This window comes from Erythrolamprus reginae, chromosome 4 (assembly GCF_031021105.1).
Source record: "Erythrolamprus reginae isolate rEryReg1 chromosome 4, rEryReg1.hap1, whole genome shotgun sequence".
Classification (NCBI taxonomy): Eukaryota; Metazoa; Chordata; class Lepidosauria; order Squamata; family Dipsadidae; genus Erythrolamprus; species Erythrolamprus reginae.
Window position 1 is genome coordinate 7,342,409 of NC_091953.1, and position 24,444 is coordinate 7,366,852.

At 40.9% G+C, this 24,444-nt stretch overlaps 1 protein-coding gene across 7 annotated transcripts in view; it reads right to left on the reverse strand.

The window, feature by feature from the left end:
* Nucleotides 1-24,444, reverse strand: part of DLG2 (discs large MAGUK scaffold protein 2) — a 1,028,485-nt gene that overhangs the window by 271,094 nt on the left and 732,947 nt on the right. Inside the window, exon 1 of one of the 7 annotated variants that reach the window (XM_070749579.1) lies at nucleotides 21,165-21,542. The exons of the other annotated variants lie outside the window; for them this stretch is intronic. Coding sequence (XP_070605680.1) covers nucleotides 21,165-21,497 — 333 coding nt within the window. The 5' untranslated portion in view covers nucleotides 21,498-21,542. Of the gene's footprint in view, nucleotides 1-21,164; nucleotides 21,543-24,444 lie in introns of those variants that run through there. 7 annotated transcript variants of the gene reach the window in all.

Below are 24,444 nucleotides of genomic sequence, written 5' to 3' on the forward strand. Positions count from 1 at the left end.
TCTTTTATGTACACTGAGAGCACCTGCACCAAAGACAAATTCCTTGTGTGTGCAATCACACTCGGCCAATAAGGAATTCTATTCTATTCTATTCTATTCTATTCTATTCTATTCTATTCCATTCCATTCCATTCCACTCCACTCCATTCTATTCTATTCTTCTTCCTTCCCCTTTTCCTTCCTTTTCCTTCCTTCTTCTCTTCCCATCTTCCCTTCTTTTGTTGTCTTTCCCCTTTCTCTTTTCCTGTCCCTTCTTCTCAAATACAAAAAGGGAAACATTTTTTCCCCCTTTTGAGAACACATGACAGTTGCAGGAATTGGGTATGTCTAGTTTAATGAAAAGAAGGATCAGGGGTGACATGATACCAGTCTTCCAATATTTAAAGGAAGAGGGAATCAGACTATTCTCTAAAACTCCGGAAAGCAGAAAAAGAAACAATGGATGGAAACTAATCAAGGAGAGAAGCAACCTAGAAAGAAGGAGAAATTTTCTGATAATGAGAATAATTAATCAGTGGAACAGATTGCCACCAGAAATTGTGGGTGCTCCATCACTGGAGGTTTTTAAGAAGAGCGTGGACAACAAACAGTCTGAAAGGAAGTAATGGTGAACCTATGGCAAGCATTTTTACTCTTACTGAACATCCAACATATACTATTTAATTCTATGTATATATGCCATATGTGTACATACGTATTACACACAGGCACACCAAAATATACATTATCTACTATTATTATTATTTATTAGATTTATTAGCCCTTCTCCGAAGTACATATAAAGTATGTGTACATATACACACAGCGCTTCTAAAATTATACACATTCAACCTCATTTATTGCGATAGGAAAAACATACCCAGAGCTCAGAAGGGAAAAAAAGAAAAAAAATTCAAAATTTTTCTACTGGTTCTGCATACCTGACCATACCTATAGAAGTCCATCAATGGCTCACACACCCTTTTAGCACATGAACCAAAAAAGGTTCGCCATCACTGTTATGGGATCTTCTGCTTGAGCAGAGGGATTGATCTCCAAGGTCCTTTCCAACTCAGTTATTCTATTCTATTCTATTCTATTCTATTCTGTTCCATTCTCTTCTCTTCTTTCTCTTCTATTCTTTCTTTCTTTCATTTGTTTTGTCAAGTACATATTGGAGGTATATAAAGATATGCTAATATTTATATGCATGATACTAGTAAAAAGAAAAATAAGAAAAAATATTAGATATAATAATAATAATAATAATAATAATAATAATAGTAGTACTGTAGTAGTAAAAAATATAAAGAAACATTAGGATAGGGGACGGAAGGCATGCTGGTGCACTTATGCACGCCCCTTACTGATCTCTTAGGAATAGCGAGAGGTCAACAGAGGATAGTCTAAGGGTAAAGTTTTGGGGGTTAAGAGATGATACTACAGAGTCAGGTAGTGAGTTCCATGCATCAACTACTCAGTTACTAAAATCGTATTTCCTGCAGTTGAGTTTAGAGAGGTTTACATTAAAATTGATTCCCCTTGGCCACTCCGTTTTATGTATGGTTTGTTTGGGTTGTATGGATGTTTTTTAATCAAGGTCTTTTTTAACTGTTCTGCTTTTTAATCATTGGAGTTGTATTTTGTGTTCCTGTTGTGAACCGCTCCGAGTCTTCGGAGAGGGGCGGCATACAAATCTAATAAATGAATGAATGAATGAATGAATAAATAAATAAATTTGTTGTGTGCTTGTGTGTTGTTGTGGTTGAAGCTGAAGTAGTCATTGACAGGAAGGACGTTGTGGCAGATGATGTTATGGGCTATGGTTAGATCGGGTTTAAAGCAACGTAGTTCTAAGCTTTCTTTTCTGTACACCGTTCAAATCGCTCTCTTCCCTCTCTCTCTCTCCGGCCCTGCCTCCTCTTTCTCCATGGCTTCTTTTGAGGTGAGGTGGAAAAAACGAGCAATGCCAATGAGACAGATTAAAAATACTCCCAGTCTCAGGGTGAGTCGATCCTGCATATATCAAAATGCTGAATATAGTTAAAGGAATATGTTTATTTTGTTGATAATCACATTGGAATTACATTTGCCCCTCAGATAGTAATCATGAATAAAAATGGTTCTTATATCACTCCAAGGAGCCAACATTTATACAATGATTAAATGTCGCAAACTTGAATTTCTGGGGTAAATGGTAAAATTCTCCTACTGGATATAATCTTTTAGAAACATGGGGGGGAAAAGCAAATGAGAAACAAACTACATTAGGTAGTGATTTTCAGGATGCATGCGCAGCTGCGCACCCCCGATGCATGCATGCACCATGCAAGTTTTGGCTTATGCGCATGGGCAGCAAAGCAAAGACCTGTGGAAAGACATTTGCGCAAGCGAGATTTTGGTGATTTTTGCCATATTTTTTTTGCTTCTGCGCATGTGCGGAAACATAGAAGACTGGCGGCAGTCTTGCTAGCTCAGGAATTCTGGGAGTTGAAGTCCACATGTCATAGAAGAGCCAACTTTGCCTACCCCTGCCCTAGGCCGAGACAGTTCCTGGTTTTTCTGAGTCTCTGGCCTGCTATCTCATAGCCGTTTAGATAATTAAATTCTGAGGAGAATTTCCCCCCCCCTCTTCATGGAGAAACACCACGAAAAGGCAGAAGGGCTTGTCATAAGTTTATCTCTCAAATGAGCCATCTGTCTCTATTCTATCGGCTTCTTAAACTGTCCAAAATGGAGCATCCGAGGAAACGTTTATTTATGAGCTAGGAATCTGATCGCCTAGGTCTAATGATCCAATTTACATAATTTCTCTCAATTTCTGTGGCTTCGACCATTTATTTATCCCCAGTACATTTTTCAACATGCCAAAATCAAGTCTCTCAGATGGCCCAATCTTTTTTTCTCCCCCTTCTCTTGCTAAAAACACGTTTGTGAAGAAAGCTCTCATCCTCGGAGAAGGGCGGCATACAAATCTAATACATTATTATTATTATTATTATTATTATTATTATTATTATTATTATTATGCAGGTGCATGCGCAGAAGCAAAAAATTGTGATTTTCACCAGAATCTCACCAGTTGCACACATATATTTATGATTTGATTTGATTTGATTTGATTCGATTTGATTCGATTCGATTCGATTTGATTTGATTTGTATGCCATCCCTCTCCGTAGACTCAGGGCGGCTAACAACAATGATAAAAACAGCATGTAACAATCCAATCCAATACTAAAATAACTAAAAAAAACCCTTATTATAAAAACCAAACATACATACAGACATACCATGCGTAAATTGGCCTAGGGGGAAAGAATATCTCAGTTCCCCCATGCCTGACGGCAGAGGTGGGTTTTAAGAAGTTTACGAAAGGTGAGGGGGGGGGCAACTTGGGCGTCCTCCTTGATCCACAGCTCACATTAGAAAACCATCTTTCAGCTGTGGCGAGGGGGGCGTTTACCCAGGTTCGCCTGGTGTGCCAGTTGCGGCCCTATTTGGACCGGGACTCACTGCTCACAGTCACTCATGCCCTCATCACCTCAAGGTCCGACTACTGTAATGCTCTCTACATGGGGCTACCTTTGAAAAGTGTGCGGAAACTTCAGATCGTGCAGAATGCAGCTGCGAGAGCAGTCATGGGCTTACCTAGGTATGCCCATGTTTCACCAACACTCCGCAGCCTGCATTGGTTGCCGATCAGTTTCTGGTCACAATTCAAAGTGTTGGTTATGACTTTTAAAGCCCTTCATGGCACTGGACCAGAATATCTCCGAGACCGCCTTCTGCCGCACAAATCCCAGCGACCGATTAGGTCCCACAGAGTGGGCCTTCTCCGGGTCCCGTCAACTAAACAATGTCGGTTGGCGGGCCCCAGGGGAAGAGCCTTCTCTGTGGCGGCCCCGACTCTCTGGAACCAACTCCCCCCAGAGATTAGAACTGCCCCTACTCTCCTTGCCTTTCGTAAGCTCCTTAAAACCCACCTTTGTCGTCAGGCATGGGGGAACTGAGACATCTCCCCCGGGCTTATACAATTTATGCATGGTATGTTTGTATGTATGTTTGTTTAGTAAATGGGTTTTTTAAAAAAATCAAATCGGGTTTTTAAAATATCTTAAATTATATTTGGATTTGTTATAAATTGTCTTTATTCTGTTGTGAGCCGCCCCGAGTCTGCGGAGAGGGGCGGCATACAAATCTAAATAATAAATAATAAATAAATAAATAAAATCTCTGGGGGGAGTTGGTTCCAAAGGGCCGGGGCCGCCACAGAGAAGGCTCTTCCCCTGGGTCCCGCCAAATGACATTGCTTAGTTGACGGGACCCGGAGAAGGCCCACTCTGTGTATGGTACGTGCATGGCCGGTGGTGATAGAGCTGCGCACGCCGGAACGACACCACCTCCCCGTTCCGGCTGCTGCCACACCCCTGTCGATATCCACTATTGGCAGATTGTTCTTGGTGGGCTTTTTCTGTCCGTGTTGAATTGTGAGTTTTCAAGGTTAGATAACTCCTTTCTTACAGGGTCCGTTGTTGCTGGACTTTCTCCTTTGGACCCATATGATAGTCTTGGTTTGCAATTTTTTTAAAAAAAAGGAACTTCTCCAAATGTTGTTTGTATATTTGCATATATATTTGGAGATTGTTGTTTGTTTTTGTATGCGTTTGTGTTTACCTTGCTAGTAAATATTTTATAGAGCCATCTGCTAAATAATGCATGTGGAATGCCCTTATTAAGTGGGTTTTTTTGCTCATTCTTGCTGTACTAATTTCCGATTTAACTGTTACGCTCTCTCCGTAGAGTAGAACTACACACAGCTGAAATGTGCAATATTTGTACATGGTTCCATGCAAAATCTGGGGCTACCTTTGAAAAGTGTTCGGAAACTTCAGATCGTGCAGAATGCAGCTGCGAGAGCTATCATGGGCTTTCCCAAATACGCCCATGTTACACCAACACTCCGCAGTCTGCATTGGTTGCCGATCAGTTTCCGGTCACAATTCAAAGTGTTGGTTATGACCTATAAAGCCCTTCATGGCACCGGACCAGAATATCTCCGGGACCGCCATCTGCCGCACAAATCCCAGCGACCAGTTAGGTCCCACAGAGTTGGCCTTCTCCGGGTCCCGTCAACTAAACAATGTCGTTTGGCGGGACCCAGAGGAAGAGCCTTCTCTGTGGCTGCCCCGACCCTTTGGAACCATTTCCCCCCAGATATCAGAGTTGCCCCCACCCTCCTAGCCTTTCGTAAGCTCCTTAAAACCCACCTCTGTCGTCAGGCATGGGGGAATTGAGACTTTCCCTCCCCCTAGGCTTATAAAATGTATGCATGGTACGCTAGTATGTATGATTGGTTTCTAAATTGGGGTTTTAAATTAACTTAAATATTAGATCTGTTTACATTGTATTATTATTGCTGTTAGCAGCCCCGAGTCTGCGGAGAGGGGCGGCATACAAATCTGATTAATTAATAAATAAATAAATAAATAAATAAATAAATAAATAAATAAATAAATAAATAAATAACAAAATCAGAAATAGCTACAGTAGAATCTTTAGTTGTGAATGCTTCTGACCACAATCAAATTGGGTTCCAAGCAAAAAATTCAGGTTTTTTTCCCCCACAGCCAATTTCCTCTTTTACATCATTTTTTTTTTTTGTAAGTGCCAAATTTTCAAAATTAGGTTAGAAACATAGAAACATAGAAGTCTGACGGCAGAAAAAGACCTCATGGTCCATCTAGTCTGCCCTTATACTATTTTCTGTATTTTATCTTAGGATGGATATATGTTTATCCCAGGCATGTTTAAATTCAGTTACTGTGGATTTATCTACCACGTCTGCTGGAAGTTTGTTCCAAGGATCTACTACTCTTTCAGTGAAAGTTCGGGTCACAACCAAATTGGTTTGTGACCAAAGTTATGGAATGAATTATGGTTGTGACAAAGGTTCTTATCAGTGAAGGACTGCCGCCTTTGGTGTTACTGGTGCGCCCTCCAAAGCTGTCGTGGCCACGTGCATATCGGTGCATGATTTGTCTTCTGCACATCAGCAGGAAGTGAAATCTCACATGAGGGCGCACGCAAGAGTGAGATTTTAGCGATTTTCACTGATTTGATATGATATTTATTTATTTTATTTATTCATTTGTCCAATACACAAATACATAGGAAGAAAAATAGACATGTAGTAATATATATAAGGGTAAAAGTGAACTTAGAGGAGAGGATATATGAAAGAAAGAAAATATATATGATAAGTGAGAGAAAGGAAAGACAATTGGACAGGGGACGAAAGGCACACCAGTGCACTTATGTACGCCCCTTACTGGCCTCTTAGGAACCTGGAGAGGTCAATCGTGGAGAGTCTAAGAGAGAAATGTTGGGGGATAGGGGTTGACACAATTGAGTCCGGTAATGAGTTCCATGCTTCGATAACTCGATTGTTGAAATCATATTTTTTACAGTCAAGTTTGGAGCGGTTCGTATTAAGTTTGAATCTGTTGCATGCTCTTGTGTTGTTGCGGTTGAAGCTGAAGTAGTCATTGACCGGTAGGACGTTGCAGTATATGATCTTGTGGTTAATACTCAAATCGTGTTTTAGGCGTCGTAGTTCTAGGCTTTCTAGGCCCAGGATTGTTAGTCTATTTTCGTAGGATATTCTGTTTCGAGTGGAGGAGTGAAGAGCTCTTCTGGTGAAATATCTTTGGACATTTTCAAGGGTGTTGATGTCTGAGATGTGGTATGATATGATCAAAACATTTAAATATGTGAAAGGGTTAAATAAAGTTCAGGAGGGAAGTGTTTTTAATAGGAAAGTGAACACAAGAACAAGGGGACACAATCTGAGGTTAGTTGGGGCAAAGATCAGAAGCAGCCTGAAAAAATATTATTTTACTGAAAGAGTAGTAGATACTTGGAACAAACTTCCAGCAGACGTGGTAGATAAATCCACAGGAACTGAATTTAAACATGCCTGGGATAAACATAGATCCATCCTAAGATAAAATACAGAAAATAGTATAAGGGCAGACTAGATGGACCATGAGGTCTTTCTCTGCCGTCAATCTTCTAAGTTTCTATTGCAACTTTTCCTGCCTTCACTAAACTGGGGGTGGGCATGGCCACTCCTGTGTGTATCACACTATCCCCACAAACATCGCAATGCAACTTGTTCAGTTCTCCCACCAGTGTCTCACCCTAGCACTGATCAGACAGGCCGAATCTCTCAGCATTAGCTTTGCTGCTCATCTTGGCAACACCTGGAAGGCCCAGAGTTGAGTTCAGAGTCCTAATCAGCTAAATGTCAATAGCTGGGAATGTCAAACAGAGAACAAAGAGGCCCCACAGGAAGGCATGCAGCTAAGATTAGTCTCCAAAGGGTCGAGGAATGAAATATAGGTGTAACACAGAAAACCAAAAACATTGTCTGAAATGGTATAGGATTTCCAGCCTGAGCAGGGGGTTGGAGATGATAGAGATGATAGAAGTAGAGATAGATGGACAGACGGAGAGAAAGAGAGAGAGAGACAGACAGACACAGATAGACAGACATAAAAATCTGATATAGACAGATGATAGGTAGGTAGGTAGGTAGGTAGGTAGGTAGGTAGGTAGATAGATAGATAGATAGATAGATAGATAGATAGATAGGTTGGTAGGTAAGTAAATAGAGAGAGATGATAGCTAGGTAGACAGGTAAAAAGAAGGATAGGTAGGTAGGTAGGTAGAAAAAGAGAGAGAGATGGAGATACATGGTAGGTAGATAGATAGATAGATAGATAGATAGATAGATAGATAGATAGATAGATAGATAGATTGATAGGCAGGTAGGCAGGCAGGCAGGCAGAGGAGAGAGAGAGAGAGAGGTAAATAGAGAGAGATGGGGAGAGAGGAGATAGATAGATAGATAGATAGATAGATAGATAGATAGGTAGGTAGGTAAGTAGGCAGGTGGGTAGGTAGAAAGAGAGAGATGATAGGTAGGTAGGTAGGTAGGTAGGTAGGTAGACAGACAGAGGAGACAAAGAGAGAGAGAGGTAAATAGAGATGGGGAGAGAGATTATAGATAGATAGATAGATAGATAGATAGATAGATAGATAGATAGATAGATAGATAGGCAGGCAGACAGGCAGGCAGGTAGGTAAGTAGGCAGGTAGGTAGGTAGAAAGAGAGAGATGATAGGTAGGTAGGTAGGTAGGTAGACAGACAGAGGAGAGAGAGAGAGAGAGAGTTAAATAGAGATGGGGAGAGAGATGATAGATAGATAGATAGATAGATAGATAGATAGATAGATAGATAGAAAGATAGATAGATAGAAAGAAAGAAAGATAGATAGATAGATAGATAGATAGATAGATAGAAAGAAAGATAGATAGATAGAAAGAAAGAAAGATAGATAGATAGATAGATAGAAAGAAAGAAAGATAGATAGATAGATAGATAGATAGATAGATAGATAGATAGATAGATAGATAGATAGATAAATAAATAGATAGGCAGGCAGACAGGCAGGTAGGTAGGTAGAAAGAGAGAAATGATAGGTAGGGAGGTAGGTAGATACACAGAGAGAGATGAGATAGATGGTAGATAGATAGATAGATGATAGATAGATAGATAGATAGATAGATAGATAGATAGATAGATAGATAGATAGATAGATGGTAGATAGATAGATAGATGATAGATAGATAGAAAGAAAGATAGATAGATAGATAGATAGATAGATAGATGATAGATAGATAGATAGATAGATAGATAGATAGATAGATGATAGATAGATAGATAGATAGATGATAGATAGATAGATAGATAGATAGATAGATAGATAGATAGATAGATAGATGGTAGATAGATAGATAGATGATAGATAGATAGAAAGAAAGATAGATAGATAGATAGATAGATAGATAGATGATAGATAGATAGATAGATAGATAGATAGATAGATAGATAGATATTAGGTAGATAGGTAGGTAGGTAAGGAGAGAGACGGTGAGAGAGATGGTGATAGATGACAGAAGAGAGAGAGAGAGAATCAATCTGGAGTGGGCCTATCACAAAGCAGAATCTCTCCCCCCCCCCCGCCAAAAGACTTGACTCTCTAGCCTTCCTTCTCTCAGACTTCCAAGGATGCTGGTTGAACATCTGACATGAGCTGGCCAGTGCACAGATCGCCACCGGCAGATCACAGATGGCATATGGTGGAGCAGTCATTGTAAACACCATTCAATTTATAAAGTCATGACCTTAGAGAAGCAGTAGAGGAAGAATTGGACCCACTACGGGCTCTCTGGGGTGCAGACCTTCCAGATCAAATTACACAAAAGGATGTTTCATCCAGAGAATCTAGGTCTCCCTCTAGAAAAGCTTCCAGAAATAAACAGAGGTCTGAATACTTTGTGGATGTCAGGAATAAATAGTCCCCATGAGATGCCCACACATATAAAATAAAGGATCAAATTGTTGTTTACTCATTACACTTATTATGTAAAGAATAATAGATATTTAAATAATAGATAATAATACATTTGCTGCTAAGATCTCACTGTCCTTTACAAAAGTTGCTATTAATGGATATGGAAGAATAAAGAAGAAAAAGATCTGTGATATTTAGCAATTTGTCTACCACCACCTACTCTTAAAGCACTTCCTTACTCGGCAAGAGAACGTACCACTACCGGTGAAACAGAAGAGAGAGCGCGAAAAGGAAGAACAGATTTGACAGAAAATATGTCCTTCTAATTAGTAATATAAATTCCTCTAAACACTTTGTATTGTTTTGCCAAATTCAAAGTATAACATTGACAATAGCAATAACAAAATAATAATAATAATAACACCATGATCAGTTGCAAAAAGCCACCATACTTGGATATGTGCCCATCATACAAAAATATATCACAAAGACATCATACAAAAATATATCACAAAGACATCATACAAAAATATATCACAAAGTCCTAGACGCTTGGGAAGTGTTCAGCTTGTGATATTGTGATACAAAATCCACGATATAGGATTTTCATTTGCTGTGTATTACTGGTTTTGTGAAGAATAAGAATAAGAATAAGAATAAGAATAAGAATAATAAGATCACCATCGGAATTGACAAAATACACCAGACATTATGATTGTGGAGAAAAAGAGTGTATGGCTCATCGACATCACAATCCCAGGAGACAGCAGAATTGAGGAGAAGCAGCTAGAGAAATTAGCAAAATTCGCAGTGCCAAAAGATTTCAGTGGACATTTGAAAACCATCGGAATTGACAAGATCTCCATCTGTCAATTGCAAAAGGCCGTAATTTGCCACTACATCACGCAGTCCTAGGTGCTTGGGAAGTGCCCGACTGGTGATGAAATATGAAATCCAGCATAGTGATCCCGTTTGCTGTGTTGCATTGTTGATGATGCTAATAATGATGATGCTAATAATGATAATAATGATAATGATGATAATAATAATAATAACAACAACAACAACAACAACAACAACAACCAGTACAGGTGGTCCCAGTAGTAATCAGCATATTAGGTGTTGTGCCAAAAGACCTCAGCCAAAATTTTAAAACAATAAACATTGACAAAATCACAATCTGTCAGTTGCAAAAAGTACTTGGATCTGCGTACATCATACGAAAATACATCACACAGTCCTAGACGCTTGGGAAGTGTTCCACTTGTGATATTGTGATAGGAAATCCAGCATAGTGATCTCGTTTGCTGTGTATTACTGTTTTGTTGGTATGTATGTATGTATGTATGTATGTATGTATGTATGTATGTATGTATGTATTTATTTATTTATTTATTTATTTATTTGACTTCCATGCCATCCAATACTTTGGTACTCAGCATTATAGCAGAATAATAGTAATAGTGATAGTCATAGTTCCCTCTAAGCTGAGCAGTGAGCAATCGCTCACTTAAAAATCATCATCAACTCAGAGTTTTCCAAACCTGCCCAGAAGCCGAGAGGGAAAGAGTGAGAGGGAAGGAGAGAGAGAGGAAGAGAGGAAGAGAGAGAAACAGATAGAAAAAAGAGAGGAAGGAAAAGAGAAAGAAAAATAATGGGAGTAAGGAAGAGAGAAAGAAAATCAAAATCTAGTTTGAAACTAGCTCAACTATTTAAGTGGCATTTTGATATTGATAGAGTTGCCCTATTATGAGCTCACTGTTTTAGAAGCACAGTACAGTATTTTATTTTGAAATTCTCTGAGTGAAAACAGGGTGGGTTTTTTATTTGTTTGTTTGTTTGTTTGTTTGTTTGTTTATTTATTATTTCTGTGCCGCCCAGTCCCGAAGGGACTGCCGCTCAGACACTATACTTTTCCGCCCACCCCCCCAAAAAATTAGAGGGAACACTGGTGATAGTGAAAGTGATAGTGATAGTGATAGTAATAGTAATAGTAATAGTAAAAAACAGTAGTAGTAATAGTAATAATAATAATAATAATAATAATAATAATAAATAATAACAACAACAACAGTTTCTCTCTACAGTTATGCAATTTTCATAAATGTACAGTATATAGATTCCTGAATAGAATTCCCCCAAGTGCAGGAGTTTCTATTCAGTTTTGACAGATCGATGGATTCGGTGAATGCCCTTTGGCCCTCTGTATTTGGACACGGGTAAAAGATTTAACAGATTAACAGTGTAGAAAGGGACCTTGGTAGGTCATCCCCCACCCCACCCCCAAGCAGGAGACCCTACACCATTCCTGACAGATTCAGTCCAAACCGAACAAGGAGAGATTCAACCTAGAAATAAAGATAAATTTTCTGACAGCGAGAACCATCAACAAGAGCACACAACAGATTTAAACTTAATATTAACCGCTCCAAACTTGAGTTGTCGAAGAGTGGAACTCCTTACTGGACTCCATAGTGTCATCCCCAAACCCCCAACACTTTACCCTTGGATTATCTACGGTTGACCTATCCAGATTCCTAAGAGGTCAGTAAGGGGCGAGTACAAGTGCACTAGAGTGCCTTCCGTCCCCTGTCCTATTGCTCTCCTATATCTCCTACACCTTTCTTCCATTCCTATATCTCTTCTTCTATTCTTTCATTGATATGTTCTATTACTATATCTTCTTCTCTATTCCTTCTTAGATATATTAGATATATCTAGGTCTTAGATATATCCTAGGTCTAGAAAGCTTAGAACTACGATGCCTAAAACACGATCTGAGTATTGCCACAAAATCATATGCTGCAACGTCCTGCCTGTCAATGACTACTTCAGCTTCAACAGCAACAACACAAGAGCACGCAACAAATTCAAACTTAATATTAATCGCTCCAAGCTTGACTGTAAAAAATATGACTTTAGCAATCAAGCTGTTAAAGCGTGGAACTCATTACCGGACTCAGTAGTGTCAACCCCTAGCCCCCAACATTTCTCCCTTAGACTATCCACGATTGACCTCTCCAGGTTCATAAGAGGTCAGTAAGGGGCGTACATAAGTGCACTAGCCTGCCTTTCGTCCCCTGTCCAATTGTCCCTCCTTATCTCATATATCATATATCTTTTCTTCCTTCATATATCTTCTCCTCTATTTTTATATCTTCTCTTTATATATAATACTTCATGCCTATTCTCTTCAATATGTATTGTGCATTGGACAAAATAAATAAATAAATATTTTACTATGAGTATCTCCTCTATAACTTTCATCATGTATTTTACTATGTGTATATACAGTATATATATATACTGTATATATATATATACTGCATACAAATTAGGCGAAACCACACTCACCATGAGTGACTGTGAAAGGGATCTTGGAGTCTTAGTGGATAACCAGCTAAACATGGGCCAGCAATGTGCAGCAGCGGCTAAAAAAGCCAACACAATCCTAAGCTGCATGAACAGGGGGATACACTCCAAGACCAGAGAGGTAATAATAGCACTCTATAAGGCCCTGGTCAGACCGCACCTGGAGTATTGCATGCAGTTCTGGTGACCACACTTCAAAAAAGATATAGAGACTCTAGAGAAGGTGCAGAAAAGAGCAACCAAAATGATAAAGGGACTAGAGACCAGGTCATACGAGGAAAGATTGTTGGAACTGGGCATGGATAGTCTAGTAAAAAAAAGGGCTAGTGGGGACATGATAGCTGTATACAGGTACTTGAGGGGTTGCCACAGAGAGGAGGGGGACACACTGTTTTCCCGGGCACCAGAGGGCCGGACGAGGAACAACGGTTGGAAACTGACCAAGGAAAGATTCAACCTGGAGATAAGAAAGAATTTCCTGACAGTGAGAGCGATCAACCAGTGGAACTGCCTGCCAGCGGAGGTTGTGGACTCCCCAACTTTGGACACTTTCAAGAGGAGATTGGACTGCCATGGCTGGGGTGATGTAGGATTTCCTACTCAGGCAGGGGGTTGGACTTGATGACCTGTAAGGTCCCTTTCAACTCTAATAATTAATAAGTAAGTAAGTAAGTAAGTAAGTAAGTAAGTAAGTAAGTAAGTAAGTAAGTAAGTAAGTAAGTAAGTAAGTAAGTAAGTAAATAAATAAATAAATAAATAAATAAATAAATAAATATACCCACTAAAAGTCTCATTGTTTATTGGACAAAATAAATAAATAAAATAAAAATAAACCTATGGAACAGAAGTTGCCTTCGGAAGTTGTAGGAGCTTCATCACTCCAGACTTTCAAGATGAAAGCTCCTTGAAAATTGCTGGATATTTTTTTTTCCCCCTCAAAAGGAAACAATAGCATCAATCAAGTTGGAATAGAGAAGAAATCTGTACAGGAAATATTATTTTTTTAAAAAAATACGCTGATTCAGTTCCTCCTCTGTTTGAATAGCGGAGCAGCTGGTTGATCTTGTACACACTTCAGAAAGCGAATGGCGGGCGTCGGATGCACAATGGAGACAATTGATAGGTCTTCCGTTCCAGTGCATAATGACTCTTTTGGGTACCGCAGCCTAAGAAATGCTAACATGGAGGGATTTATTTTAATTTACCAAGCTGCTCCTCTGAGCAATTCTAAAACATTTACAACTATGGATAAATTCCTCATCCCAGAGAGAAATTGAGAAAGGGAAAAGGGAGGGAAAGACACAGATTTAACTGTTGTTCATAAAATCATACCGTCCCGGTTAGAGACTATTTCACCTTTAACAACAACAACACAGGATCACGCAATAGATACAAACTAAATGTAAATCTCTCCAAACTAGACTTGCAGAAAATACGATTTCAGCAGTAGAGTGGTCAACGCCTGGAACTCAATACCTCAATCTGTTGTTTCTTCCCCCAATCCCAAAATCCTCAACCTTACATTATCTACAATAGACCTCTCCCCTTTTCTAAGAGGTCTGTAAGGGGAGTGCATAAGTGCACTTATGTGCCTAATGTCCCTGTCCTACTGTCTTTTATATCTCTACTTTATACTTAAGTTATGTTAATACATACTACAATACTATACTTGTATGACAAAAAAATAAATAAATGAATAAAATAAACATAGACAGATACAGTGGTACCTCTAGATACGAACTGCTCCACATGCAAGTATTCCAAGTTACAAGCCGCGACGCGAGCGAAATTTCTGTTCGACACCCGAGCTCAAATTTGGGATACGAGCCGAGCTTCCGTTAGTTGGTGCAAGAATCTCCTTGCTTCCGGTTATCTCGGCGTGGAAAGCAAAATCTCGTCTCGGTCATATCAGTGTTTAGAGCATAACTTAAGTTTAAAGTTAAGAAATTTTAAAGTTTAAGAAAGTTTACAAGTTAAGAAAGTGTATATTTTTACAGCCGCACTTGTCTGTCGCCAAGGAAAGGTTACTGTACCGTGTTTTATACATTTTCTTATTGAATTTTGTACATTCTCTTTTAATTATTTACTTTATTGTTCATTTATACGTGTTGCATGTACATTTATTAATTAAAAACATGTCTTTTTTCATAATTTAGACTAACTTTGGGACTTTTTTGAGGGCTGGAACCAATTAGAATTACTTACATTAATTCATATGGGGAAAATTCGTTCGAGATACGAGTTGATCGACTTACGAGCTCGGGTCTGGAACGAATTAAACTCGTATGTCAAGGTACCACTGTAAATATGTAGGGGTTCTTGATTCTACTGTAAGGGTGACTTAGTTTTCAGAAGTTAGCAGATAGAAGTGGTCGATGGATGGAAATGATAGATGAAGGTAGATAAATATGAATAGGTTTAGATTAGTGGTTCTCAACCTTTCTAATGCCGTGACCCATTCATACAGTTCCTCATGTTGTGGTGACCCCCAACCATAAGTCTAGCGCCAATTCTCCCAACAGAGCTTTCAGCTGATTGGCAGGAAGGTCAGAGGGACACCCCCCACTGTAAACGCCTGATTGTTCGGATTGTAAAAATATGTTCCAAGGCGCCAGAATGGAAGCTTTAGTTCCTAACACCATGGGAAATTTGTCTTGTCCCATGGCCTTCTTAGACGACCCCTGTGAAATGGTCGTTCGACCCTCAAAAAGGTCCCGACCCCCAGGTTGAGAACCACTGGTTTAGATAAAGCTACAGATGATGGATGGAAATCATAGATGATAGAAGATAGATAAAGATGAATAGGTTTAGATAGCTAGACAGGCAGACAGACAGGATATATAGATACTGTAGATGTAGGAGATGTACGAAGAAGGGTCAAGTGCATTAGTCCCAAATCCCTTTGTCCTTACAAGAAATCTAAATCCAGCCTACCTTGAATTCCTGGGATTCTTATTTAAGCCAATTTGTTTGGATTGTTAGTAATTCAGGCACTTGATATTGATAGCAAGGTTGGGAAACACTGCTGTAGGGTTTCCTGCTCAGGCAGGGGGGTGGACTTGATGACCTACATGGTCCCTTTCAACTCTAACAATCAATCAATCAATGATTGATTGATTGATTGTTAGAGTTGAAAGGGACCATGTAGGTCATCAAGTCCACCCCCCTGCCTGAGCAGGAAACCCTACAGCAGTGTTTCCCAACCTTGGCAATTTGAAGATATTTGGACTTCAACTCCCAGAATTCCCCAGCCAGCATTTGCTGGCTGGGGAATTCTGGGAGTTGAAGTCCAAATATCTTCAAGTTGCCAAGGTTGGGAAACACTGCCCTACAGCATCCCAACCAAATGGCAGTCAGTCTCCTCTTCAAAGTGTCCAGAGTTGGGCAGTTCACAACCTCCACAGGCAGGCTGTTCCACTGGCTTATCGCTCTGACCATCAGGACGTTCTTTCTTATTTCCAGGTTGAATCTCTCCTTGGTCAGCTTCCAACCGTTGTTTCTCGTCCGGCCCTCTGGTGCCCTGGAAAATAATGTGACCCCCTCCTCTCTGTGGCAACCCCTCAAGTACCTGTAGACTGCTATCATGTCCCCTCTGGCCCTCCTTTTCTCTAGGCTATCCATGCCCATTCCTGCAATCTCTCTTCGTAAGTCTTTGTTTCAAGTCCCCTAATCATTTTGGTTGCTCTTTTCTGCACCTTCTCCAGAGTTTCAATGTCTCTTTTGAAGTGTGATGACCAGAACTGGATGCAGTACTCCAGATGTGCTCTGACCAGGGCGTAGTAGAGTGGTGTTAATTCTTCCCTGGTCTTTGAGTGTATTTCCCTGTTGATGCAGCTTAGGATAGTGTTGGCTTTTTTGGCCGCTGCTGCACATTGCTGGCTCATGTTTAGTTGATTATCCACCAAGACTTATATCTTACGCAGAGCTGGGATGACCAAGGCGTGTCATCAGTTGGCCAATAACAAGTTATAATTGATAATATGCCCTTATACAGAAAAAGGAGAAGTACGTAAAAGCAAATCACATTCTAATTAGATCTTGTCCCCCTGACCAATAAATATGATGCATATTGAGTAATATATAGGGTTTTAAGCTGTAGGTTTTTTTTAATGTATTAGATTTGTTTTCTACACTTTGTTTCTATATTTATTCTGTGAGCCACCCCGAGTTTTCGAAGAAGGGCAGCATACAAATCTAAATAATAATAATAATAATAATAATAATAATAACAACAACAACAACAACAACAACAACAACAACAACAACAACAACATGGCATTGGGCCAGAATACATCCAGAACCGCCTTCTACCGCACGAATCCCAGGGGCTGATAAGGTCCCACAGAGTTGGCCTTCTCCAGGTCCCGTCGACCAAACAATGTCGTTTGGTGGGCCCCAAGGGAAGAGCCTTCTCTGTGGTGGCCCCGGACCTCTGGAATCCACTCTCCCCAGAAATTAGAACGGCCCCCACCCTCCTTGTCTTTCGCAAATTACTCAAGACCCACCTTTATCGCCAGGCATGGGGGAGTTAAGATATTCCTTAGGCCATTACAAGTTATGCATGGTATGTTTGTGTGTATGTTTGGTTTTTATAATAAGGGTTTTTAGTTGTCTTATTAATTGGATTGTACATGCTGTTTTTTATCGTTGTTGTTAGCCGCCCCGAGTCTGCGGAGAGGGGCGGCATACAAATCCAATAAATAATAATAATAATAATAATAATAATAATAATAATAACAACAACAACAACAACAACAATAATAATAATAATAGTCTTTCTCAATATGGGCAAACTGGTAGGGAAATCCCACCTCTGATAAACACTCACCCACACGAGCAAAATAAAAGTAATTTTTAAGGGGGCTGGGAATCACTAGATTTCTAGCTCTGTAGCCTGAGGCGCCATGGCTTTCTTCTCCTTTTAATTCACGAATACGTTCAGCCAGAAAAGCTCCTAAATGGAGCACTAATGGCCATTTATCAGCCATCCTTGCTGTCATCTTCAATTATGTATCATTGAAGTGTACACCAAACAGAACCCAATACCGAGGGAATACGGAAGGAATCATACAGCCAAGAACGATCTTGCCGGAGAAGTCAAAAGACTGTGTATAAACGGTGTGTAATAGAGTTGGCTTAAAAGAGAGGAAGGACAAAGAGAGAAAAATAGACGAAGAGGGGAGGGATGACACCCATATCAGCAATGGGTTATTCTCAATTTGGACTAGTTGGTGCTGGAGGCGGGAGGCTCCGCCTACCCAGCCGGAAGACTTCCGCACATGTGCAGAAGCGTCGCAGTACAGTGGTGGGCAGCAGCTGATGGGCCAGGGGCACGGCTCCGGTAGGAAAATCCCGGATGATCTTCCCCTAGGTCCTGACAGACGGAATTGTTTGGTCAACGGGACCTGTAGAAGGCCATCTCTGTGGGACCTAATCGGTCGCTGGGATTCGTGATGCAGAAGGCGGTCCTGGAGATATTCTGGTCCGATGCCATGAAGGGCTTTAAAGATCATAACCAACACTTTGAATTGTGACCAGAAACCAATGCAAGCCACGGAGTGTTGACAAGACATGGGCATATCTAGGAAAGCCCCACAATGGCTCTCGCAGCCGCGTTCTGCACGATCTGAAGTTTCCAAACACTTTTCAAAGGTAGCCCCACATAGAGAGTTTTGCAGTAGTTGAACCTCGAGGTGATGAGGGCATGAGTGACTGTAAGCAGTGACTCCCTGTCCAAGTAGGGCCGCAACTGGTACACCAGGCGAACCTGGGCAAACACTCTCCTAGCCACAGCTGAAAGATGGTGCTCTAATGTTAGCTGTGGATCGAGGATACCCAAGTTGCGGACCCTCTCTGAGGGGGTCAGTAATTCCTCCCCCCAGGGGTAATGAAATCCACAGTCACTCTGTCTTGTCAGGGTTGAGTTTGAGCCTGTTGACACCCATCCAGACCCTAACAACCTCCAGGCACGGGCACATCATTTCCACTGCTTCGTTGACTGGACATGGGGTGGAGATGTACAGCTGGGTATCATCAGCGTACTGATGATACCTCACCCCATGGCCCTGGATGATCTCGCCCAGCGGTTAAATAGCAGGGGGGAGAGGACTGACCCTTGAGGGAGAAACCTAGAGGTCGACCTCTGACCCCCCACTAACAACCTACCCCAGCCAGAGGGGTAGGAGGGGAACCACTGAAGGACAGTGCCCCCCACTCCCAACCACTCCAGCCAGCACAGACGGATACCATGGTCGATGGTATCGAAAGCCACTGAGAGGTCAAGAAGCACCAGGACAGAGGATAAACCCCTGTCCGGGCCCGCCAGAGATCATCCAGGGCCCGCCAGAGATCATCCAGGGCCCGCCAGAGATCAGAGATCAACCTGCTAACGGCCTCCGAGGGAGGCCCGGTAGCAGGTAATTCGAACAGCCCATCATTAGTTGTGCACATGAGCATGCAAACTGTTAGCAAAGTTATTTACAACCCACCACAGACACACATGCCTATTAAATAAAACTACCTGGGGGGGGGGACATATATACGGGGTCCCGCTTACCACGTTGCTGAAACTGAAGAATCTACTTCGATAAGTAATTGAGATAGTAGTTGAGAAATTCTGTTCCAATCTTTCTTGCTAAAATTTATACCACTTCTATACTGAAATTTAACTTTAAATGCTTTATTCTTCCTTTTAAATTAAAAAAAACCCCACTCAGATTAAAGAAAACATTTATTTACACCATGTTCTCCCTTACAACTAATTTTTTGGTTTACAGATTTAACATTGTTTCTGTTTTTCTTTCTTCTCCTTCACATTTCAGTAAAATCAGGGTTTTTTGAGCAAACGTTTAACTCATAAGCAAATGAAAAAAAAAACCCAGATTCTGATTTCTGGATCTTTATAGAAGAGAAACAATTATAGTTATCTCTCAATATTATTAGAAATCCCTGTTGATTTAATTTTTTGCATTACTGAGATATCTCTTGTATGTGGATTCTTAGCATAACCACATCCAAATGAACTCAATCTGTATAGTCTGGAGGACAGAAGTAAAAGGGGGGACATGATCGAAACATTTAAATATGTTAAAGGGTTAAATAATGTTCAGGAGGGAAGTGTTTTTAATAGGAAAGTGAACACAAGAACAAGGGGACACAATCTGAAGTTAGTTGGGGGAAAGATCAAAAGCAACATGAGAAAATATTATTTTACTGAAAGAGTAGTAGATCCTTGGAACAAACTTCCAGCAGAGGTGGTGGGTAAATCCACAGTAACTGAATTTAAACATGCCTGGGATAAACATAGATCCATTGTAAGATAAAATACAGAAAATAGTATAAGGGCAGACTAGATGGACCATGAGGTTTTTTTCTGCCGTCAGTCTTCTAAGTTTCTGTTTCTATTATTATGAAATAACGGTGTCAGGAGAGTCATTTTCAAAACTTCAGACCACAACAAATTCATCATACATGCTGCATGTAGAAGACAAGCAAAATAAACATCTTATTTCAAACTAGATATTTTTGATTGTTGCAGATATTCCTCTTTTAAAATTATATTTCAGTCGCTCTGTCTTTCGTCTTCCTGTTCTGAATCATTTTAGCTGCTTTCAGAGATAATCATTTCCCAACACGACAACGAAGTAATGTTAACACACTGTTCAATGTAACAAAGCCAGGGCAAAGGGCATTAAACTATAAAGAAAGCACATTAAAATCCCTTGCAAAAACGTCCCTTCCTCACACTGGACAGCCCTTTGGGCTTTCATAAAATGTACTGCCAGATTTAAGAACTTCGATCTTTCCTAAGAACACATTTGGAAGACTGTGTCCAGTTCTGGAGACCTCACCTACCAAAAGATAAAATTGAACGGGTCCAAAGACAGGCTACATAAATGGTGGAAGGTCTTAAGCCTAAAACATATCAGGAAAGACTTCATGAACTCAATCTGTATAGTCTGGAGGACAGAAGGGAAAAGGGGGGACATGATCAAAACATTTAAATATGTTAAAGGGTTAAATAAGGTTCAGGAGGGAAGTGTTTTTAACAGGAAAGTGAACACAAGAACAAGGGGGCACAATCTAGGGTTACTTGGGGGAAAGATCAGAAGTAGCGTGAGAAAATATTATTTTACCGAAAGAGTCGTAGATGCTTGGAAGAAACTTCCAGCAGACGTGGTTGTTAAATCCACAGTCACTGAATTTAAACATGCCTGGGATAAACATAGATCCATGCTAAGATAAAATACAGAAAATAGTATAAGGGCAGACTAGGTGGATCATGAGGTCTTTTTCTGCCATCAATCTTCTATGTTTCTAAAGTGACGGCTGATTGATTTTGCCTGGCTCGATTTGGTGCGTCTATCCATCCTAGTCAACAAAAAAGGCTCACCTGTACAGGTTCGTGCCAGTTGTGGGCACAGGGGCAATCCAGGCTTCTACCTCTGCTCATCCCCTTTACTTTGGCCAAGGTCTTCCTGGCGTTCCGTTGCGCATTGTCCCATGTCGGTTGACATCTAACCTTGGTTTGGCACGATGTCGGACACGGAGGTCCCGAAGCTGTCGGTGTTAACGCCGGGCCGTGGTGCTGATGATACCCGCAATGCCCCAGGGCATTTCCCTGCCAACTGGAGGTACTTCTGGATAAAGTAGGCATTCCTCTGGCAGGCTCCATCCCCTCGGATTCGCGGCAGCAGCTATGCTGCCGAGGGAGGTAAGTCTTCATGGCAGGAGACGTGGATTTGTAGCCTTCTGCCCACCTTCCTTGTTTCCATGAGCCGAATACTTTTGACAGCTGCTATCAGCAGTGCATCATCGCGGGAAGCAGGGAGAGGAGAGGAGAGCCACACACTCACAGCATCATCTGCTGGTCGCTCTTTGTCAATAAATGACTCCGCTTGTTTGGCGGCAATCCCGGCTTGCCGTGGCTGGCAGAAGCAATCGATGCTTCCCACAGCTGGGGTGGACTTCAAACCGGCCTCGGATGGACAGGGAGAAAGAGAAAGAGAAGGCAACCCGAGAAACAGCCAATCGATAGAAGAAGGGCAGTTGTGGAATTCTGACTCTTCATTGTCAGATCCACTAAAGCGAATTCCTTTAATTTCTGCTTGCATTAGCAGATAAGAGGGTCGCCCGGAAAGTAATGCACCACATTTTTCCCCTCGAGCTACAGTAAAGGTACAACTGCGAAACTTTAGGTAGACAGTGGTACCTCTACTTATGAACTTAATTCATTCCGTCACCAGGTTCTTAAGTAGAAAAGTTTGTAAGAAGAAGCATTTTTTCCCATAGGAATCAATGTAAAAGCAAATAATGCATGCGATTGAGGAAAGCACAGGGAAGGTGGAGGCCCTGTTTCCTGCCAGGAGTTTCCTAGAGAGGCCCCACGGAGGCTTCTCCTTGCCTTTTCTGGCCCTATTTGCTGCCAGGAGATTCCTAGAGAGGCCCCACAGAGGCTTCTCCTTGCCTTTTCTGGCCCTATGTCCTGCCAGGAGATTCCTAGAGAGGCTCCATGGAGGCATCTCCCCGCCTTTTCCGGCCCTGTTTCTTCCCAGGAGATTCCCACAGAGGCCCCACGGAGGCTTCTCCCTGCCTTTTCCGGCTACAGTTTTGGAGGCTCGGGTATGTAACTGAAAAATGGTTCTCGAGGCAAAAAATTCTTGAACACCCAGTTCTTATCTAGAAAAGTTCGCAAGTAGAGGCGTTCTTAGGTAGAGGCACCACTGTACATTATTTGAATTGTCAGGAGTGCGTGTGTCAATTTTGCGTTTCTTCAGACAGGTAGCATAGCTGCAGCAGTGTTTCGAAATGGCGTCTCTAAGTGATGTACCTTACAAGCAGCGTGTTGTCATTGAATTTCTCATTGCAGAGAAAGAAACTGTTGGGAACATTCACAAATGTTTGTGTACAGTTTATGGAGAATCTGCAGTCGACAGAAGTACGGTTAGTCGCTGGGCACAGAGGGTGAGGCCATTAGAGATGATTCACACAGTGCAGAAATGGCTTCGTGACCAGAACAAGAGGTGGTACCGACAGGGCATACACGCCCTTGGGTCTCACAGGAGGAAGGCCATAGAACGGGACAGAGATTACGTGGAAAAATGGGGAGAGTAGAAGAAACATCATTCATTCTTGTATGTAAGTTTCATTGTGTTCAGCCTATTTGCACAATTCAGGTAAACCAGAGGACACATATAAATCTCCAAGCAGCCTCAATGACTTCCTGCAATGAGTCTTTGGAGAGGGGCGGCATACAAATCTAATAAACTATAACTAACTATAGCTATAACTAACAGAATGCAAATGACCAGCTGCAAGGAAGATAATTCCTTCCATTCCCCATCCTTCAGTCAGAACTGAAGAAGCTTCTTGGATGAGAAGCGAAACGTCTTCGAGGGAAAACAAAGTCCAGCTGCCTTTTGAAAAAACGTATTTGAGTCTGTCACAAGCCCTACAGATAAGGATCTGTCGGAAGCAACACAAACCCGGCTTGTTCTCTTGTTTTACCACCAGTGATCCAATCTGATGTGACATGAAAATGGCTTGGAGGGAAAAAAGAAAAACCCAGCAATCCTATTAGATTGCTATTGCATTGTTATTGTTTTTACTATTGTTATTGCTATTGTTATTGCTATTATATTACTTTTGTATTGTATTAATTGTTCTAACTGTCAGGAAATTTCTCCTCAACCGCAACAACACAAGAGCACGCAACAAATTCAAACTTAATATTAATCGCTCCAAGTTTGACTATAAAAAATATGACTTTAGCAATCGAGTTGTCGAAGCATGGAACTCATTACCGGACTCAGTAGTATCAACCCCTAACCCCCAACATTTCTCCCTTAGACTCTCCACGATTGACCTCTCCAGGTTCCTAAGAGGTCAGTAAGGGGCGTACATAAGTGCACTAGCCTGCCTTTCATCCCCTGTCCAATTGTCTCTCCTTTTCTCATATATCATATATCTTTTCTTCCTTTCATATATCTTCTCCTCTACTTTTATATCTTTTCTTTATATATAATACTTCATGTCTATCCTCTTCAATATGTATTGTGTATTGGAGTAACTGACTAACTAACTAACTAACTAACTAACTAACTAACTAACTAACTAACTAACTAACTAACTAACTAAATAAATAAATAAATAAATAAATAAATAAAATAATTCTAGGTTGCTTTTCTCCTAGTTTCCATCCATTGCGTCGTGTCCTGTCTCTTCTTTATGTAACCCCTGCCAGTAGAAGATGGATTCATTTGAAGGTCTTATAAACATCTCCAACCATGCTGACTCCGAGCCACATGCAATTCCCAATTCCATAACGTGGGTTAAAAATAAACCAAGATAATCTTCACTAAGGTGAGTTGTGGTTCTCCCAGGTACTGGCTGAGGCTCGAACGTCTTCTGCTAAGTTTGCAAAAAGGACACTTCGTTGTTTAAACCTGACCTGCTCCTATCTGAACAGATGTCTCTTCTCTTCTCTTCTCTTCTCTGTTCTGTTCTGTTCTATTCTATTTTACTCCTCTTTAAAACCAGCGGTCCTCTCTGTCCAAAATGTGGACTTTGGACATATATCCACCCTAAGATAAAATACAGAAAATAGTATAAGGGCAGACTAGAGGGATCATGAGGTCTTTTTCTGCCATCAGTCTTCTATGTTTCTATGTTTC